Source organism: Mytilus trossulus, chromosome 6 (assembly GCF_036588685.1).
Source record: "Mytilus trossulus isolate FHL-02 chromosome 6, PNRI_Mtr1.1.1.hap1, whole genome shotgun sequence".
Taxonomy (NCBI): Eukaryota; Metazoa; Mollusca; class Bivalvia; order Mytilida; family Mytilidae; genus Mytilus; species Mytilus trossulus.
The window spans coordinates 17,993,481-18,015,658 of NC_086378.1; the positions used below are offsets into that span (position 1 = coordinate 17,993,481).

At 31.8% G+C, this 22,178-nt stretch overlaps 1 protein-coding gene across 1 annotated transcript; it reads left to right on the forward strand.

The window, feature by feature from the left end:
• Positions 1–152: 152 nt before the first annotated feature.
• LOC134720885 (BUD13 homolog) lies at positions 153–17,454 on the forward strand. The gene is made up of 6 exons (XM_063583436.1): positions 153–283; positions 8,930–9,117; positions 10,589–11,211; positions 12,293–12,447; positions 14,937–15,118; positions 16,663–17,454. Exons 1-6 carry the CDS (start codon positions 171–173, stop codon positions 16,836–16,838), a joined length of 1,437 nt encoding a protein of 478 aa, XP_063439506.1. The 5' UTR covers positions 153–170; the 3' UTR covers positions 16,839–17,454.
• The last annotated feature ends 4,724 nt before the right edge of the window (positions 17,455–22,178 follow it).

Genomic DNA, 22,178 nt, shown 5'->3' on the forward strand with positions numbered 1-22,178 from the left:
ATAAAATAAAATTTGTATCTTCAACTTTATTTGAAATATGATATAAACTTAGATATATATATTTTTTTAATTATAAATCCTCTTTTTGAAAGCATGTGGGGAATTAAAAGTTAGTATTTTTGGAATGAACACTTTACCATTCTAAAAGGAGATTGAAGAGCGCAAAACGAATGGCTGAAATTAGCAAAGCGGAGTATTTAAAACGTTATTTATCTGGTCCAGAGGAAAATGAAAAGAAAAAGAAAAGGAGAAAAGTTGTAAAATCGAATTCAAAACATATAAGGTGCATTTCATGAATATGAGGCTTGTTTTACCTTGAAAAGGAAGCAAGACAAGTCGCCCCACTTCAAAAGAGGGACGAAAGATACCAAAGGGACAGTCAAATGTGACAATATGATAGGCGAAAAATATATATATAAATATATATAAAATATATTTATATTTATATTGATGATTATATATTCTTAAAATGTTTATTAAATTGAATAATATAAATACGGGGGAATATCTATTAAGAAAATCATGACCTTGTAAAAGGTTGTTCAATTGACCGCTACTGCATATGAAATATTTACATGCAGATCATGAGGTGACATGTAACAATTAGTTAAACACTGGACATACGTGTATTGCATACCATGTGGAGACATGTAGCAATAACAATTAGTTAAAACACTGGACATGCGTGTATTCTTTGATCATTAATTTCCAGGTTGGCCAAAACATGTCAATTAGAGTCAACTTAATAGATATTCATCCCTGTATCTTTTAATTTAAGACTATGATGGTCAAATTAATAGAAACCTTGACACTGTTTATATTCTGTATATATACTTGTGTATTTTACTGTATAGAGGAGACCGTCCGTTATGGACACTGGTCCAGACGGGCTTGAATAAACTACTATTCCAAATAACCATGTGTTGTGTCACATGTGGTTATTTTTGGTTAACCGTGACCAAAGGATATTAAGGTAAAGTGACTTTTTATTTGATACTCTTTACTTAATTTCTCAAAATGGCTAGACAAGAATTTAATGCAGGTTCTGTTTTTCAAAATTTAGAAACATAAGTTTAAAGTTTCACTCAAAAGGTATTTAAAAAAGGCATTAATTCGATTGAAAGCTTTGATGGTTCAAAATCAGACAAATTAGGAATAGGTGTATCAGATGTGAGCACAATTGTTCATGATCAAGATGCTGATTTACTCATTAAAAAAATGTTTATTAGATAATGGGGGTTTTTTTTAAGCGAAAATGTAGATATTTTTTATTTTTCTTATAAATCCATGGTGAAGGTTTTATTTTGTTTATTGATATTTTTTTATGTAATCATTATGATAAGGGTGAAGGTACTTATGATAGGTATTTGATTGTTTTAGTCAATATAAAAGACTGGCAACTTTGTAGGTATTTGAAAGTATAAGTCAATATATAAGTTTTGCGTACATATTGTAATGATATAATGAGAAGTTTTTATATGCTGTTTTTTAAAAGACAGAATAGATATTTAAATAAGAAAAAACAACATTTGAATATTAATATTTAAGAATTAAATAAAAATAGGTAAAACTATTTAAAGATGTTGGTTATATTTTAAAGTATTTAAATGCACGAATAATGATAATATCAAAACATTTAATATATCTTGATTTTGAATATAATAATTTAATTTTTTATTCATATTTTGATCTGTTTTCTGAAGAGACAATCAGTAATTCTAAAATATACGCGCCTATATACATTGGTATAAGAAAGTTTCATAAGAACACTTTTGGCGACGGATTTAAGGGTATTTCTGCGATGTTATAATCATATGGTTGTTCAAATATGGTTGACGCAGTTTGGTAAGTGCGTAAGCACATTTGTTTAGAGAAACAAAATATTCTATGGTATTTAGAATCCAAACCTCTATTTTCGCACAGTTATTGTGGTATTTTTAAAGAATGACGGACCTATCTTCAGAAAATAGCGCATAAATGATTAAAATTGATATAAGTGGTAAGTCCACTCTTAGGGAAATGTAGGTTTCTATAAGTTTTAAAAGTATTGACAGTTTTTAGCGATAGATGAAATATAGGATTATTTATAGAGAACATAAATATATAGTGAGGGTTAAAAACGAAAATGTTTCACAAGAAAACAATTTAGGATTTAAAATATGGAAATAAGTATCATATGATTAATCGTTATAAACAATGACGCGATACATCTTCCGCAAATATTTTAATGTGATGCTGATTGAATTAAAAAGAAAATTAGCAAACCAAGAAAAAATTAGAAAACATAAAGGAACATAAGGTCATTTATAAATTCCAGTTTAAGGGATATGACAAATGATAATAGTACGGATAGACATAATTTAGAAAGTAGCCAAGACATGCCTGTTGATAAAATCAAAATACGAAATAAAAATAAACGAAAATTCAAAAATCAATTAATGTTTAACTGTTTCTCAAACATTTCTAGTTATCTTAATAAAATGAACGACTAACATGTCGTAGAAGTAGGCTTCGTGATAATTGTTTTTAAATAAATATATGTGTATATAAGATAATTTTGTTTTGATTAATCATTCTAATTCTCGCTTCAGATGGCTCGCTGAAAAATTGTTGATTGTTTAGAAATCCTTTAAATATCAGTAATCTCTGAATCAGTTTTGTTTATGAAAAAGGAAGGAAAGTGTAGGTTGAATGTCAAACCTTATCTAAATAATGTTTTCAGTCTTTACTAGAGAGAAGTTAATCCTATCAGTTTATTATTTTCTTATTTGAGTTTAATTTTTGTTGTTGTTCTTATTTTAAAAAGATATAACTTATCGTTAATTTAATTTATCAAATTGAAGCAGTTAAAACTTGAGGACGACTTTGAACTATCAAATTTAGTAAATGCATTAATTTATTTTGTTGCTATTTTTATAGGTATTTTGTTATTAATATATTCTAAAGTTTAATAATAGGTGTTTAGCCAAGAGAATTTAGTAATAGAGAGATTCTAATAGTCACACGATACCTTGGTGGCGATCAAATGGTGTCAACTGATGTTGAGGGCGATGGTACTGCCTACAGAGATGTTAAAATAGCTTCTGCACCATTACTAAGAACCAGCCACTAAGAACCATTATCCAGTAGTGGATATTGGCTTTGATCATTGGACACAACGCAGACGTTTAGATGTACATAAAACTATGCGATCACATAACTTTATATTGGTAGAGGGAATCGTTCTACAGCATCACAGGTAGATTTTCCTGTAATGTTTCAGCCGGTGATAACTGAGCAACCTAGTCAGGGACTCTGAGTTAACAGAGTAGGTAAGCTAGGTCAGTTAGGAGTAAATCAACAACGGATGGTGGATCACATGAAGGACGGATGGTGGATCACATGAAGTACGAATGGTGGATCACATGAAAGACGGATGGTGGATCACATGAAGTACGGATGGTGGATCACATGAAGGACGGATGGTAGATCACATGCACGTCGAAGTTACAAACAACGGATGGTGGATTACATGCATGCAGGATGGAGTTTCAACAATGGATGGTGGATCACATGCAGGTCGCAGTTATAAACGACGGATGGTGGATCACATGCAAGTCGGAATGATTGCAGAACTTCTAAATGACGAGAATTGGTGTCGCAGATAAACAAATGGATTGTTGGAGTTGACAACGACGATCAGAGGAGCAGTTCACTGGAGTCGGGGTTATGAAGACGGTCCGCAGTTGATGGTTGCACCTTTTTCTAGGGATAAGAAGTTCCAATAGTTGATGTTACGAACTTAGTTATTCACACAAGAATTGTATGAACTATACATTGCTGAACATTTAGATGTTGTTGAACTTTTGAAATGATTTTATTTATGAATATTTTTGTTGTTTTTAGGGAAATTTGCAAGCATTCATATTGTCACCGATTTTAACTAAAATATAAATTATATTTCTTAAGAAAGGGAGGAATGTGACAATATGATAGGCGAAAAATATATATATAAATATATATAAAATATATTTATATTTATATTGATGATTATATATTCTTAAAATGTTTATTAAATTGAATAATATAAATACGGGGGAATATCTATTAAGAAAATCATGACCTTGTAAAAGGTTGTTCAATTGACCGCTACTGCATATGAAATATTTACATGCAGATCATGAGGTGACATGTAACAATTAGTTAAACACTGGACATACGTGTATTGCATACCATGTGGAGACATGTAGCAATAACAATTAGTTAAAACACTGGACATGCGTGTATTCTTTGATCATTAATTTCCAGGTTGGCCAAAACATGTCAATTAGAGTCAACTTAATAGATATTCATCCCTGTATCTTTTAATTTAAGACTATGATGGTCAAATTAATAGAAACCTTGACACTGTTTATATTCTGTATATATACTTGTGTATTTTACTGTATAGAGGAGACCGTCCGTTATGGACACTGGTCCAGACGGGCTTGAATAAACTACTATTCCAAATAACCATGTGTTGTGTTACACAAACTCATAAATCTAAAACAAACTTGACAACGCCATGGCTAAAAAAAAAAAAGACAAACAGAAAAACAATTGCTCACATGACACAACATAGAAAACTAAAGAATAAACAACACGAACCCCACCTAAAACTAGGGGTGATCTCAGGTGCTCCGGAAGGGTAAGCAGATCCTGCTCCACATGCAGCACCCATCGTGTTGCTTATGCAATTACAAATCCGGTAAATGATCTAATTGGGTAGGTCAAATTCATGATAGGGAAGGGGATTCATTGTAGTTATGACGTAAGTAACATATCCAATATCTTTTGTGAAACGGTTATTCCATAACGGTCAACCAACTTGTGATGGCGTCCGTAAAATTTACGAAGGGATGATTTCAACTTCTCCATTTGGAACTCTTGGTTAAATAGCTTCCTTGTGAGCAGTAACCCTCTATCAAGAAAATCATGATAGGAAATGCAAGCACGGGAATATCGTATCAATAGGGAGATATATACGCCGTATGCAGGTGCTGCTGGAATGTTGCTACTTAGAAATGGAAAGTTCACAATTGGAAAGCTGAAATCATCTCTTTTGTCATAAAGTTTTGTCTTCAACCGACCCTCATTGTCAATTTCTAGATGTAAGTCACATACATGTGAACCTCCCGACGGGAGGACAAAACTCCCGTTTTCAGGGGTCTCCTCCCGTCCTCCTGTTCAGGAGAAAAAACTCCCGTGTATGAAATATTTCATGAATGAAAATTTTCAGACGCCATATTTGATCATTTCTTACCACTGTACGGATGTAATTGACACCTGTGTTAAATTTTACCTGTACATCAAAGAAGATGTATAATTAATTGGCTTCACTTGACAGCTGGGGTGTCAAACATACTGGTAATCAACAATGTTTACCTCTGGCTAACTGCCGTTGTGTTATAAAAACGATGTGTATTGGGAATATTGAAATACATTTTTGTTACTTCCCTTTGTTTTATCCTGTTTTCAGTTATTTTGCTTTTAAAAATGTAAATTGTAAAAAGACTATAAATGATTAATATTTTAATCAAATAATCATAAATGGATGTTGATTAAATGAATTTAAATGTTTTGGGACAAATAAAAAAATATAAATTTAAAAATTATTTTAGCAATCTAGACCTCCTATCAAGGATTAAATTGAAGTTTATATTTTAAATCTGTTACATGTGATTAGAATATACAATATGTACATTTAGACTAATAAAGTTCTAGTTAGTTTAATTGGGATTATAAAACCTTTGGTTTGAGAATTGTAGATGTTAGAATATTTAAGATTTTATTTTGTAAGCTTGAAATAGCAAAACATTTTATTAAGTTTTCTACAAATAAGACTTTCATAATGCTTAAAAGCCATGCAGTACTACTGTTAGTGTTTGTTATTTTTTAAATTAATATATGATGTTGCAAACAAACATGTAGAGCTTATTTCTTTCTTATTTGTCTATACATTTACCAATGATAAGGAGATGGAGACATGAATAAAAATCTATACAGATAAGATAGATAAATATAAGGATTTATTTGCAAGCAGTGATCAATCATTTATCAAAAACAAAACAAAACTAAACAGGAAACAGATTCTTCTTAATATTTTATTTTATTCAAATAGAAAGGCAATAAGGGTACTTTAAACATATTACAATTTGTAGAAAAAACACAATTTCTACTTCATATGGTTACATTTACGACAAAATTTATGTCGATAAAAAACCTCCTGATATGAGTCCTAATCTCCTGACCAAAATTTCCAAATCTCCTGATCTGAGTTTCACAGTCCATCACATGTATGAAGTCAAGATATGAAGCTGACTTAACTGTATCTGTAGTATCCTTTATCTCCAATTTGATGGGATAGATGCGTTCCACATAGTCACCAAATTTTGAATTGTTTAGTGAAAGGACATCATCTATATAGCGGAAATTAGAGTTAAAGGATATTGCTAACTTCTTATCTTTCTTCCTAAGAAGTTCCTGCATAAACATGATAAAGTCAGCCTCATAATAATAAAGAAACAAGTCAGCAAGTAGAGGGGCACAGTTTGTTCCCATGGGATGCCGACAGTCTGTTGAAAAACATGTCCTCCGAACATAACAAATATGTTGTCAATCAAGAAATCAAGCATCTTGATAATATCGGTTTCAGAGAATTTTTTGTTTGAATCAGAGTGATTCTTTACAAAGTAGGATTTATCCCTCCCTAAGACAAGATACTTGTATCTACTTTGGCCATTCTTTTTTATGAAGCAAAGTAATACCAACTCTTTTAATTTGTCTTTTAGTTTGGAATGTGGAATACTTGTGTAAATAGTAGGAAAGTCCAATGTTTTAATACTGTCATGACTGTTACAAGATGAAAGAGAGTTAGATTGTATGTACTCTAAAAGATCTTTGGAAGTTTTAGGTATCCACATCTGATTCACGCCACCTCTAGAAAAGGCAGTTTCACAATAACTTTGAAGCCCGTCTTTGATTGCTGATAAAATAGATGTTAGAAAGGGGTTTCGTGGAGCACTTGGAAGACCCAGCAATATACCGTTGTTTGTAAGGACACTTATGTAGTTTAGGTATCCAATACAGTGATGGAAGATCCAAAAATCGCACAACAATCGTCCCACTTTAGTTTACCAACTTCTTCTTCTTAATTCTTTCCTCCACTACCTGGAGTGCCAACACTTTTGTAGTATAGCACGGATAAGCAACTGATTGATACTGTATGTGCAGGAATAATTTACAGTGAATACATACCTGCCAACCTCTGAAACCTTCTCCCACTCAGTTATGACAGCTGAGAGTGAAATTTGCACAAACAACATTTTCAAGTGAAATGTATGACCTCTTTATTTATTTATCTACAAAACATTTATATGTGTTACTAAATATACTTATAAAATTTCTTTGAAGTGATTAGTGTTCTGAAGCAAAAGTCGTTAATGATTGTTAATAAGTACTGTGTTTCACACCCAAACTGTCAAGTGAAGCCTTTTAATTTCACATGGTCTGTGGTTTTCAGGTAACAACAACCCTCATCAGTGATACAAACACTTAATTAATGTTGTTCAAGATTGAAATATCAAAAAGAGGGAGATTGTATACTCCTGCGTGGAAGGGTATCCGCAAGCGGGAGATTTTCTGAATTTTCGCCTTGTGAGCAGGAGGCCAGGACTCATGGACTCGCCTATTAAAGTCATGACTAAAGTAGGAACCCTGATTAATCATCAAATTCATAAAAACAAAAATTTCTTTTCATATAACTTTTTCATGCATAATAACCATGATAACTCCCCAATTTTATTTAGAAACTTTGTATAAAAGGACCATAGACATGATAGATAAAAGAATAAGTAGAGACTTAAATCTATGCTTCACTGAAACTGGAACCACACCCTCACTTCAAAACTATTATTTCTATCAAAGTTGTAAAAAAAAAACACCTCTCACAGTACCTGTAACATCAGTTGTACATTTAACCCCAAGGAACAGTATTACATGTAGGTCTAAGAAAATTTATTGGTATTTATCATTTTTATCCATGTAAATGGCTTTCCTGAACAAAGCAAGCTTATATTAGATGCTTTCCTAATGACAGAATAATTAACAGAGAAATAAAAACATGAAATGATTGCCATGAAGTAAATAACAACTTGATTTAGACTCAGCAGCATATTCAGATTCAATTTTGCTCATGGCACAATTATTAAAACATACCAATCTTATTGCCATTTCGGTAAAAAACTTACAGGCATAGTTACATTCTTCACAACCACATTCTTATCTTGAATCAGTTACATCTGCAAAATATCTTTGGTATAATCAACCTGTAATCTAATCTCGAGTGGAACACTCATTAACATGATAAAAACAACATTTTGTTTCAAATGGCAATAAATCACTTCATTTTCTAAAACAAAATTTATGAGTCTCAAAACACCTGAATAAAACCCCGAGCTAACCAGGTACTAGCTATATAGCATGTATAGTAAGACCTAAACTAGAGCATATGAAAGACCCATAATTTTTACTTGAAAAGGTTCAGACATGCAGCTCAGTATGAATACAACATGATTTTGACACTTCTCATATACAACTACAATTTGTACACAAAGAGAAGACATACTTTTAAATTCACTTATGAAATATATATTAGAATTAATGGTATTCTGTGGATCTGTTACTGTTTTTGTCATTTGCTCCTTTGTCTTTCCTAAGCCACAATCTTAAAATTCATTTATTTTTACACATTTCGATTTATACAGGTACACAGTTTATAGATTAACATACAGTGGTCTATGTCCACTCTCACTGAATAGTGGATGGGCATATCATGTCCTTGTGCCTTTTATTAACATATTGTTAACTCATTGCTGGTTTGCCAAATGTAAATTGTAAGTTTTTATTTCAGATCAACAATTATTGATGATGATGTTGATTTAAAGTCCCTACTCCCAGAGAACTTGGAGAATACACTAGATGAAGATATTGGGGAGGATGATCCAACCATTGTAGCTATCATTGATGAACGTCCAGATACTATACAACAGCTAGAGACTTACAGACATAGTGATGGTCGATGGAAAACACTTGGGAAAGGTGACATACTAAAGTTGTTATATATTGTATATTAGACATTGGCGGATCCAAGGGGGTTGTGGGGTTGTAACCCCCCTTTTTTTGGACGATCAATGGATTTGAATGGGAGCATATAGTTTGAACCCCCTTTTACTCTGGGTTAGGAACCCCCCCTTTTTAAAATGACTGGATCCGCCACTGTAAGAGGAGATGTGAACTTATCCAGCTCTTTATATATTCACTATTTATTTTCTTTTTATTCTTTTGCTTGCAGAAGGATCTGGCAGTGATGGATACATTGTGCATGTATTTTTGAAATGTTAGCGTAAAATTAAAGCGCCAAATTTTTAACCCGTATCAAAACACCAAAACATAAAAAATGTTGTTTCCATTTAATTACAGCACTGATTGTCTAAAATGTTAAATTAAATGATAAAATTTAAAACAGAAGATGGGGTATGAATGCCAATGAGACAACTCTTCACAAGCATCCATAATCATGATAAAAGCCTATTTTTTTTTTTATCCAATAGCATGTACACAATGCATTATGGGAATATGATCATCATCATGATATTCCTAATAATCAACTTTAAAAAAAAAATGGAGAACTATTGCTTCTCTTAATCTTGTATAGAATACTTATGGGGTTCCAATTCGTCAGCATTTCTTATTTTACTTTTTGAGCTATGCCAGAAAGAAATTAACTTTTGCCTCCTTTGGCAAATGAATATCATAACATCTGTCATCCTATTTCAATGTATTTCAGGTAAGAAAAAACACTCTATATTCATTTTTTTTACATAAATAAGGCCATTAGTTTTCTTGTTTGAATTGTTTTACATTGTCTTATTGGGGCCTTTTATAGCTGACTATGGGGTATGGGCTTTGCTCATTGTTGAAGGCCGTTCGGTGACCTATAGTTGTTAATGTGTGTGTCATTTTTGTCTTTTGTGGATAGATGTCTAATTGGCAATCATACCACATCTTCTTTTTTATAAAATCTGTTACTGTTTGAAAAATTTAATGTTGTAACAAAGTATAAAAGGTCTACAAAACAGACCAAAAATTCACCTTTTATTTTGTATTTGAATGTTCAATTATCAATCAGTCTTTTACCTGCACTTGTATTATGTTGATTTCTATCTGATGCGGGTCATATATTGTTGTTTATATCTGATAATAGTATCCTAAAAAAATTACATTATTGCACTTTTATCCTTTTTTTTTAACAATATTTAATCCATGCTTAACCAAATTGTAAACAACTTTTACACTTAGCCAGCATACATTACTGTTTACAGTTGTATTATATATACTGAATTTCATTTAACAAGCTAAGTTTTTTTGAAATGGGATAAAAAAAAAAATGCATGGTCTATTCAAGTAAACTATACTGATGTTGGTTTTCATGAAATACTCAACAAATATACATGTTATTTGAATTGACAGTATTATACAAGATTTTAATCATGTTATTTGATTTTTACAGATGACGATTTTGACCCATCATTGTTGAAGAGTATGAAAGATGAAGACATTTTAAAAAATACAAAATCATTTTTCAAGAATAAAAGGGAAAGTGAATATAACAAAAAAAGTGTTTCAAGACAATCTGATCTTCCTAGAAGAAAAAGACATGATTCAGATTCAGATAATTCATTACCAAGAAAACATAGACATGATTCAGATTCTGACCAATCATTGCCAAGGAATCAAAGACATGATTCAGATTCTGACCAATCATTACCAAGGAGAGGGAGGCATGATTCTGATTCTGATTCATCACCAGCAAGAAAACCCAAAACCTCAATCCGTAAATCTCGTTTTGAACCAAGAAAAAGATTAGATTCAGATGAATCACCTCCAAGAAGACGAAGACATGATTCAGGATCTGACAAATCACCACCTAGGAGGAAAAGACATGAATCTGGTTCTGACCAATCACCACCCAGAAGAAAAAGAAATGATTCAGATTCTGACCAATCACCACCAAGAAAAAAAGATAAGATGAGTAAAACATTATCTGGTAAAAAAGCTGGATTACAAAGTGCTAAAGATATGAAAATGGAGGCAGATAAGATGAAAAAGAAAGAAGATGATGCCTTTAAAAAGGTAATGTCTTCTGCATGAATTTTACCAACAAGAAAAACAAATGTATTCTGAAATCTTCAATATTGAATTACACAAATGGGGAACTAGAACTGTCTACCCTTCTGTACACCTGAATTTAACACTAGTTTTTGTTGGATATATATACAAAATAAAAAGATGTGGAATGATTGATAATGAAACAACTCTCCAAGAGACAAAATTACTTAAATTTATGCAATTATAAGTCACTGTGCAACCTTCTACAATGAGCAAAACTCATATTTATACCTGTTGCTGGGGAGATCGGACACCCCCCCCTTTTGAAAACAAATAAGCACTGTTAAAGTCAAAGTCCTGTATGAATTGTGACTGTTAAAGTCGAGTTTGTGAGTCCAAATACCCCCCCGAAATTCCTGGCTACGGGCATGATATTGTATAGTAAGCTACTAAAGGTCCCGAAGTGACAATTGCAAAACAATTTAAACAACAAAACCAAGAATCAAGAACCTGATTTTATGTACAATACCAATACTTATTTGATTTTCGCAAATATTAATATTTTGATGATATCTTTTACAGTTTCTAAAAAGGAGCAATATCAATACAAAACAAAAATTTAGAATTTGACATTGACCTTTGACCTTGACTCCATTTTCTTTTTGGTGAACTAAGGACCTCAATTCAAAATACCCTAGGTCTCTATAAGTGATGGCTTACCAGTTAAAATTAAATTTTACTTATTTTAAATACAAAGTTTAAAGGGAAAATAACTCACATATGAAGCCCCTAGACTGATTCAGTAAACAACAAAATACAAAATAATATGTATATAAATACTGTCATGTGCTAGATTGGGACATAGATTTATAAACATATAATTTGAGGATAAAACGAACAAATTTAAGAAATGATTTTGTTGTAATCTTTAACAGTTGCAAAGAAGATTTGCCATTAAACAGCTTTATAACACATTTCAGGGTTAGGCTATAACATCAATTAAATACATAGGGTTGACAATATAGAATGCAGTATAAATTTTGGAATGATAAGAATGAAATTTGATGCAAACTTGTAAAGTCATACATCATGTACATAATTTCAGATTAGCAATGATGCTTTAGGAAGAAATGCAGTGACAGTTTTCAGAGACAGAAAAACAGGAAAGAGAAGAAACATGGAGGATGAAGCAGAAAAAAATGCTGAACAACTTGAGAAAGAAAGACAAATGAAAGAAAAATATGAAAAATGGGGAAAAGGGTGAGTTATAAGGTGTTTAAAACACTCTGAATGGCTGAAATGTATACCGTCTTTTGGTGTGTATAGTGCGCATTTGTGTATAGTGCGCACCCCCTTTGTGGTCCAAGAAACGAGAGAAAAAAAGTTTATTGGTCATATAATACTCCTAGACATTTTCGGAAAAGTTACAGCTCCAAAATCGGCAAACAGGAAGTTTATCTGTAAACAGGAAGTTTTTTAAATGGACACCAATGACGGAGAATTCCGTACAGAATACGTTATTAATATGAAATTGGAAGTATTCTAACAAATGAATAAGAATTTTATTAGATTGAGATAAATATTTTAATCCAAATTTAATAAATTGTTTGACTATCAAGGACAAGATTAAATGTCCAAATTATTGTTCTGATTCAAACAATAAAATAATTACGAATCAGAACAATAATTATAATTAATGTCATTAGTGCTGTAATAAATTGTTAAAATCTCATTGTTTTTATTTTTTGTTTGATGATTCTAGCTGTTTATCCGGATTATCACACCTCAATCAACAGGTCTAATCGATGTCAAAACAAATCAGTGACAGGTTGACCTTGTTCCTAATTAAATTCGTTCAGGTTACAATTATGGGATTATCATGTTTTCAATCATAATTTCTTGAATGGTTTTAAACAGTTGTTTAAAAGTTGAAAAGTTACAAAGTAAAAACGTATTTTTCCTAATGAATTTTTCATAGAGTAAATCATCACTTTACAATATTAAGTCACATGACTGACCCACATGACTTGCGATCACCTGATCAATACATTAGAAAAAATGGCGGTTTATCTTTTCAAAACAAGCGTGGTTTATTCAATTTTTATACACTTTTCTTCAACTCTCTATGATAAACACATACAAAAACAGTAAGTTATGACAACAAGGAACACAGAAGCTAATTTAATCGACAGCAAAAGCTTTATTGTGCCTTTATTAAGACTTGACAAATTTCCGGAATTGCAAAACAGATGGACAAATTTACACAATAAACGTAACAACAAAGGTATAAAATGTATTTTATTTGAATAAAACGTAACAAATCAAGAACAATACGATAAATATTACAATTATAACATGTAAAACATAAAAACAATCGAGGTTTTAGCAAAAATATTCCGTACTCTTCACTTCACTTGGAAATTTCTTTGTCGGAGTTTGGACCTGAAAAAAAAGACTAAGAAATTGTTTGTAGTCATGTATAACACGCACCCCTCTTACAAGAAACATGACCTAGGGTATAAATATGCGCGTTATACATACCAAAAGACGGTAGTAACATCAACAAAGAGGACAGAAAATTACTTTGAAATACAATAAAATTAAGGTATACAATCTAAAGGAAGACAGATTCTGTAATTTAAGAAATTTTTGGTGCATTTATTATTGTGATTTCAACATTACAGACCAAAATTTAGAACTAATTATAGCAATTACAGAAAAAGTTTCATACAAATATAGGGTGTCAGATTATAGATTGCAAGTTCTTATTATTGCCATTCATCATTGTACTGTATATAAATGAATATATTTAAGGTATTTCATGTTGTGGTGTCTGGATTTGTTGTCTACCTCAGGCATAGATAACCTTAGCTGTATTTGGCAACACTTTTAGGAATTTTTGTCCTCAAAACTCTTAAACTTCGTACTTTATTTGGCCTTTTTAACTTTTTTGGATTCGAGTGTCACTGATGAGTCTTTTGTAAACGAAACGCGTGTCTGGCGTATATACAAATTTTAGTCCTGGTATCTATGATGAGTTTATTTACTGTGTTCTCCAACACTTCACATACAAAGAGTTCATCTTACACTGCTATTTAACAGTAAATTACAATCGGAACTTGCAATGCATTTAAGGAATGACTGCAATATTTTTTCTGTCTATGAAGAAATAACATAAAAAGTTTGGTGCACACTGAATAATAGCTTAGTGGGTCATTTAACAGTGTGCACCACTTTTTTCATGTTATTTCGAATAGACAGAAAAAATATTAGTCATTTCTTATAACTTAATTATAAATTCCATTTTAAACCGTGGTAAACGTTGATGATGTCACGGTCACATAACTAAATTATGTCTATGGGCTGATAACAAAATAACGTCAGCCAATCAGAAGACGTGTTACATCCAAAATTAAATTATTCATTAATAACTCCAACTTCATACAAATTTATCAATGTAAATAATATTTTTATCTTATTTGAAAAGATATAGTCAGTGTTTGAATCATGCTTTGCTAAAATGATAAATGGAAAATCCTGTGCTTTTGGAGGTTTGAAGAGAGTGAAGGTTGAGATCTCCACCTAATCCTGCATACACGTCTTTTCTTTTCAGTAAACTGTTTTTAGTAATGATTTATTCTTTACTACAAAGTATTTGGCAAATCTTCTAATTCGGGTCAAATGTTAGCCATGTATTCTTATATCATTATCTACAGCCTTTTGCCTAATATGAATATATTTAAATTCAGAATGAAACAACAAGAACAACAACAAAGAAATGTAGAAGAACATTTACATGAGGCGTCTAAACCTATGGCTAGATTTAAAGATGATGATGATTTAGATAAACACTTAAAGGAGATAACCAGGGCAGATGATCCTATGCTTAAATTCTTAAAGAAAAAGAAACCAAAAGATTCAAAGAAAAAAGGTTTGATACATCTATTATGTTCATATATATATATATATATAAAAAAAAAGAAGCTGTGGTATGATTGCCAACTAGACAACTCTCCACAACAATGATCAAAGCCCATACCGCATAGTCAGCTATAAAAGACCATGAAGTCACAAATGTAAAACAATTCAAAAGAGAAAACTAACGGCTTAATTAATGTACAAAAAAATGAATGAAAAACAAATATGTAACACAACAACAAATGACTACCACTAAATTATAGGCTCCTGGCTTGGGACAGGCACATACATACAAAATGCGTTCATTATAGACTCAAATGAGCTGTATGATGTCACATTGATGTGTTAATGGTGTCAATTGTAACATTTGACCACTTTGATAATCTTGTGTTTGAGGACTCTTAGGTTAAGTTCCAGGGGCCAATTTCACAAATATTGTAAGTCTCAGATTACACTAAAAGTCAAGTCTTAAGTCAAAAACCAATTTCACAAAAGAGCTTATGTCAAAACTTAGGACCAACTTTGATTGTAAATGTAAGAGTGCCTCTACCCACACTTACGTCTCCACAAAATACTAACGACCACTCTTACGATTATCTTAAAGCTGGTTTATCCCAAACTTTTAAACATTATTTTTATTGCTTGGAATCTGAGCTTGTAGATATTCATGATTATGCACCTATTAAGATTTAGAATAATGTGTCCAGTCTACTTGAACACTTTTATCTTGTGTGTAAGCATGTGAAAGTCATATGATACATCAAATTCAACAAAAAATGAATATGTTTTATATACATGTCCTTGAAAGGGTAAGCTATTGAATATTTGTGCACAAAGACTTTCTTTTAAAAGAAAATCATTCATTTTATCAAAATTGTCAGAAACATACCATTTGAATAATTGTTGCCCAGTACTCTAATTTGCCTACAGCTTTTCTGTATGCAGTGATCATGACCTAGCCACGACACCTTTCATTAGAATTATTGCACAATGCATGTGAAAGGGAATAGCCTTGATGAAAAAAAGGACTATATTTAGCCATATTAGAATGCAGTTGTGTATATTATACGCACCCTCTTTTCATCTCTCCATTGTCGTGAAAAAAATATACAGTATTAACCGATTTTGAAAATAAGATTGTAGTACCATTAAGAACAGTCAATTGGAGAACAGTCATCAAAGAATGTTTATGCACAAATTGATTTGATTTCATTCCTTTTCTTCTTACCACCTGAGAAATAAATATACAGATATTACTTTCCTTACCAGTCCAGACTTCACAATTAAAATAAAACATCTAGATGATGGAGATACTTCCAACCATAACTACGTCACCTACATGCTTTACTTTACCTGTACCCCAGTTTTATTTTTTGCCCTGAAGAGTTCAGACGTTAAAATATATTTCTTCGCGTAGTAAGAAAGACAATTTGTCAGACTTAGAAAGTAGTATGATGGTAAGAAGAAAACTTCATTCACAAATTTATAATTTTCAAATAGTATACATGTGTTAAAGACAGGAAGAGATTTAACAAAAATAAATTTAAACTATTTCAGAGTTACCAAAGTACAAAGGAGCCCCACCACCTCCAAACAGATTTAATATGATGCCAGGCTATAGATGGGATGGTGTTGATAGATCTAATGGCTTTGAGGCTAAATACTTTGCCAGCATATCCAATAAGAAAGCTATAACAGAGGATGCTTATAAATGGAGTGTTGAGGATATGTAAGGGAATGAAGTGCTGATTTATATTGTAAGAGGCAGCTTGAAACACAGTTATGTGTTTGTAATTTCAATGGCAGCTGTGTAGTGAAAACTAATGATGGTTACAAGGTGTAATGACAGAGAGCTAGTCAAGTGTTAATGGATTGTACCAGTCAAGGTGAAACTCTAGAAGTGTGGAGAAGACCATTTACCTTTCAAGAATAGTCTTCCTGTATGTCAGATGATTCTGGCAGTATCAGGATAATGATTTGAATTATATTTTTATACCAATCACAATATAGATGCTTACATATTATTTGCAATTATGAGGACACCACATAAAATATACTCATTTAATGACTGTTTACAAACCTTTTTGTAATCACTTTTCAAAATGCTTGCGAAATATCTTATGCAAATCACTTATGTATATTTTGAATGATTTATGTTACTATCCAATGGTGTTTTAAGTTCACCAAAACGAAAGTTGAAATTAAATATGCCAAATGACTAAATAAATAACTTACAATACCTTTGATATCAAGGCTGTACCCAAGATGAGATTTGATGTGCTAGTATATGACCTACAGTAAAAACCCTCTAACTTACATATTTTCATAAAAATTTTAAAGCTGTTATTTTTTAGCTCACTTGGCCCTTTGAAACTACTGGGCCAAATTTCACCAAACTTTGCCACAATCATCATTGGGGTATCTAGTTTAAAAAAATGTGTCCAGTGACCCTGCCAACCAACCAAGATGGCCACCATGGCTGAAAATAGAACATAGGGGTAAAATGTAGATTTTGGCTTATAACTCTGAAACCAAAGCATTTAGAGCAAATCTGACAAGGGGATAAATTGTTAATCAAGTGAAGATCTATCTACCTGTAAGATACCTGTAAGATCGTTGTGGGGCTCATATGGAAGGATCCTATCCTTTTTAGCCCACCATATTTTGGTACACTTTCAAAAACTGATACAATCATCAATCCTGCATGATTTGGTGCATTATTTCACACAATTAAAAGTTATATATAAAACTATTTGTGTCCTCATCAATTTCCTAACTGATACATGACTGACTCCCAATGACGGTCTATACTAATTTTAAAGGCTTCCACAGTTTTAGATGAAATAACTTCAACTGGTAGGTTATTCCAATCATTAATAATACGTTGTGAGAAATGTCTTAATCGAAAAGAAGTGTTACATCTAGGTTTTGCTAATTTCCAATTATGCCCACGGGTATTAGTACTGATGACAGTAAAAAATCTTTCATAAGATATATCTTCGATTCCTTTTAATATTTTGAACGCTTGTATCATATCACCTCTTCGCCTTCTGTGAGTTAGGGAGGGTAGTTTAAGTACTTTTAATCTGTCTTCATAGCTTAAATGTCGTATATCAGGAATTAATTTCGTTGCTCTCATCTGCACTTTTTCTACAGCATTAATATCTTTCTTTAAATGCGGATACCATATTGTATTTCCATATTCCACATGTGGTCGTACCAACGCAACGTATAGTCTTAAAAATGTATATTGATCTTTAAAGTTAAAAGTTCTGTTAATCAGCCCAAGTATACTATTGGCTTTATTTATTTTACTTGATATATGTTGCGAAAATTTAAGATCATTTTGAAAAATAATTCCAAGATCCTTTTCTTGTTCATCTTTAGTAATATCAATATTGTTCATTGTATAAACATTTTCAGGATTATTTCTTCCATAGTGGATTTGTTTACATTTGTTCACATTAAATTTCATGTCCCATAACTTGGACCAATTGTAGAGTGCATCTAGATCATTCTGTAAGACATCAGATTTAGAAGTAGGTGCATAAATTTTTGTATCGTCTGCGAAAATTTTTACTATAGACTTCACAACATCTGGTAAATCATTTATGAATATAATAAAAAGAACAGGTCCTAGTACACTGCCTTGGGGCACTCCACTTATTACATTTTGCCATTCAGATTTTTCCCCTTTCACCGCAACTTGTTGTCGACGTTCAGTTAAAAAGTCAGTTATCCATTCTAATATAGATCCACGAATACCGTATGAATACAGTTTCTTTAATAATCTTTTATGTGGCACTTTATCAAAAGCTTTGGCAAAATCAAGATATAATGTGTCCCAGGATATATTATTATCCATATATAATGACCAGTCTTCCATGACATCAAGTAATTGTAATATACATGATCTTCCAGAGCGAAAGCCAAACTGTGAGTCTGATAACAAATTATTTGTTATTAAATGATTAATTATTTCTTTCCGTATAACCTTTTCCAAAGTTTTGCAAACAATTGAAGTTAGACTGACCGGTCTGTAATTTCCTGCATCCAGTTTACTACCTTTATTCTTAAAAAGTGGGGTAACTCTAGCATCTTTCCATTCTTTTGGAATTTTTCCAGTGTCAATGGACTTTTGAAATATCAAAGTCAAAGGTTTTGAAAATATATTTGCCATGCTCTTTACTATTAACGGATGAATATTATCTGGACCCATAGACTTGCTTCCATTTAATAAAAGTAGATATTTTTCAACTGTGTCTTGATTGATCACAAAGTGTTCTAATGATGATTCAAAATTTCTCTCTTCAATATTAGGTATATTATTTGGATTTTCAGCAGTAAATACACTGGTAAAAAAGTCATTTAATACAGTCGCTTTTTCCTTGTCGGAAGTAGTTAAGTTCCCATTTGGTTTCATAAGGTTTGATACTGCTGATTTTGATTTCACTTTACTTTTGACATATGTCCAAAAATGTTTCGGCTCAGTTTTAGCCTTTGATGCCACTAACTTCTCATATTCCTTTTTTGCTTTTCGAACGTTCTCGTTAGCCCTGTTTCTAGCAACTTTGTAAAAATCAAAATCTACTGTTCGTCTAGTAGCCAAGTATCTTGACCAGGCCTTTTGTTTGCGTTTTATATTGCTCAGACAATCAAATGTTATCCATAATGGTTTAGGTTGACAACCCGGTTTAGGATAAGTTTTTGGTACATACTTTTCTACACATTTTTTATATTTTTCAGAAAATATTTTCCACATCTCGCTTATGTCTTTATCTTCAAAAGAACTATCCCAATCAAAATTGCTAAAGTCTTCAGAAAATTTTTCAAAGTCACATTTAGAATATTTATATTTCGATTTACCAGTTTCATATTCATTGAAAGAGTACAAAAAGTCAAATGTTATGGTAGCATGATCACTTAGTCCAAGTGGAGCATCAATATTTATATTGTCAATATTGCTTTCATCTTTTGTAATAATTAAATCTAGAGTTCTACACATCTGATTTTCCCTAAATCTTGTAGGTTTATCTATATGTTGATATAGAAAATTGTCTCGTAAAGCTTCAATAAAAGTATGTTCATAATGGTCCTCAGAGTGAGGTGTAGTCCAAAAGTTCCAATCAATATCACGCATATTAAAGTCTCCCGTTATTAAAATATTGTTAAATAATCGAGCTGCTTCATTCAAAAGTCCAATAATATTTAAACATGAGTTTTGATTTGATGGGCTTCTGTATACTGAGCCTATCAACACAGTCTTATTGTCTTTTACCCAATTGCACCATGAAGCATCATCATAAAGCGAATTCATATGTTCATTTGGTGAGACACAGAAATGACTTTTTGCATAAATAATAACTCCCCTTCCTGTATTTTTACTCGGATAAGCTGTATAGCCTTCAATGTTAAATAATGGAGAAATGCAATCTATATCAATATTTGCTTTTGGCAAAATTTCTGTTATAAAAATAAAATCTGGTTTCACAACCTGTATTTGCGCTTCAAGTTCATCAATTTTATTACGTAATTGATCAGCATTTGTGTACATACACTTAACTTTGTTTACGATTAAAGGGTTAATATTTCGATCTAAATCATCAATATTATTTTGCCTGTTATCGTCCATACTTTCGGAAGTACTATCACTTATCACACTACCATCATTACTTATAATATCACTTGCTGAATCAACATTAGAGGTACTTGCATTGTCATTTTCTGCATTATCAAAAAAATTAACTGTAACATTTGAACTGTAACAAAAACCAACTGGAATTAACGTATTTACATGTTGTTTGATCTTTTCTGTAGAAAATCTAGTATGGTCGAAAATTGGCAGTCTGACCTGAACCGCCACTTTCAACACTACCATGACTACTAGCTGTATTTGTCATACTAGCAGACTGACCAGAAATGTCTTTTCTTTCAACGATTTTCCCCCGGAAAATTACCAAGTTTGCATTGTTTGATGCTTTTTTCTGCCTCTCAAGCTCCTTTCTCAGCTCAGTGTTAATGTCCCTCTCCTCTTTTGTCAAGTCAGGGGTAATATAAATATTGTTCCATTTATGTACAGTATACCCATCACTGTTTTTCCTTCTTAACAATTTAGAGTTACCTAGAACTTTATGCTTGTCTACAACTGAACCAACAGTTACTTTCATCAGTCTTGGTTTACTCTCATTTGGTTTACCCAATCTTATAAATGATTTAATTTCAACTTCATCACTCTGAACAGTGTGCAATATATCTTTCAATGAAATTTCATCATCTCTTTTCTTATTATCAGTACTATTATCTGGTTCTGGGACATTATGTATTATTAAATTGCATTTTCTTTCTTCTCTGTCCCTAAACGACTCAAAGGCTCTTTCTACTCTTTTGTCAATTTTCATATCCATGCTGGATTCAACAACTTTCAATTTTGTATCAAGTTCTTCAAAAAGTACCCTTTGTCTCTCAATGTGTAACCCTAACTCATTTAGTTTTGGTAATACGCGGACACATCCATCACAGTTAAATGGCAAATTAGGGGTGGACTCAGTTTTCAGTAACTCATATAATTTTGCTGAAACATGGCTACACTCTATGCAGAACCAATATCGGCATATATTACAGTTCATACATTTTTGGTTTTTCTTAAATGTTTCTTCACATTGGGCACAAGATTTGTTGTTAATTGAGGTCGGCATGGTGCCTGTCTTTGGAGTTGCTGTTTTACTCATTATGTTTTTTCTGAATGAAATGTTAGTTAAAAAGATATGTCAATGTTGTGTTTAAGCTTTCATGGCGAAAATGTTAATTTGGTCACCAAATTTATGCAGGATTGATGCAGATTTTTCAAAAAAAAATTAGGGGCACAAAAAAGAACCCTTCTGTTGTCTTCGCCGGAACCGGAAGTTGGTAATCTGCTCTGAAATTTTCAGATTAATCGGACAAAGGGTTGTTGGGTTGCTGCCCCTGAATTTATAATTTTAAAGAAATTTTGTTGTTTTCAGTTATTATCTTGAATGCTATTATCTATAATACTAAAAAGACGAGGTCCAATTTGTCAGCCGTCATCACGTAAA

Bases quoted from the DNA above. Each gene is read 5' to 3' on its own strand.
- LOC134720885 (XM_063583436.1), top strand. From the start codon at position 171: ATGGCTGAAATTAGCAAAGCGGAGTATTTAAAACGTTATTTATCTGGT. The intron at 284-8,929 runs GTGCATTTCATG...TTTTTATTTCAG, and splicing joins TCGAATTCAAAACATATAAG to ATCAACAATTATTGATGATG. The intron at 11,212-12,292 runs GTAATGTCTTCT...ACATAATTTCAG, and splicing joins AAGATGATGCCTTTAAAAAG to ATTAGCAATGATGCTTTAGG.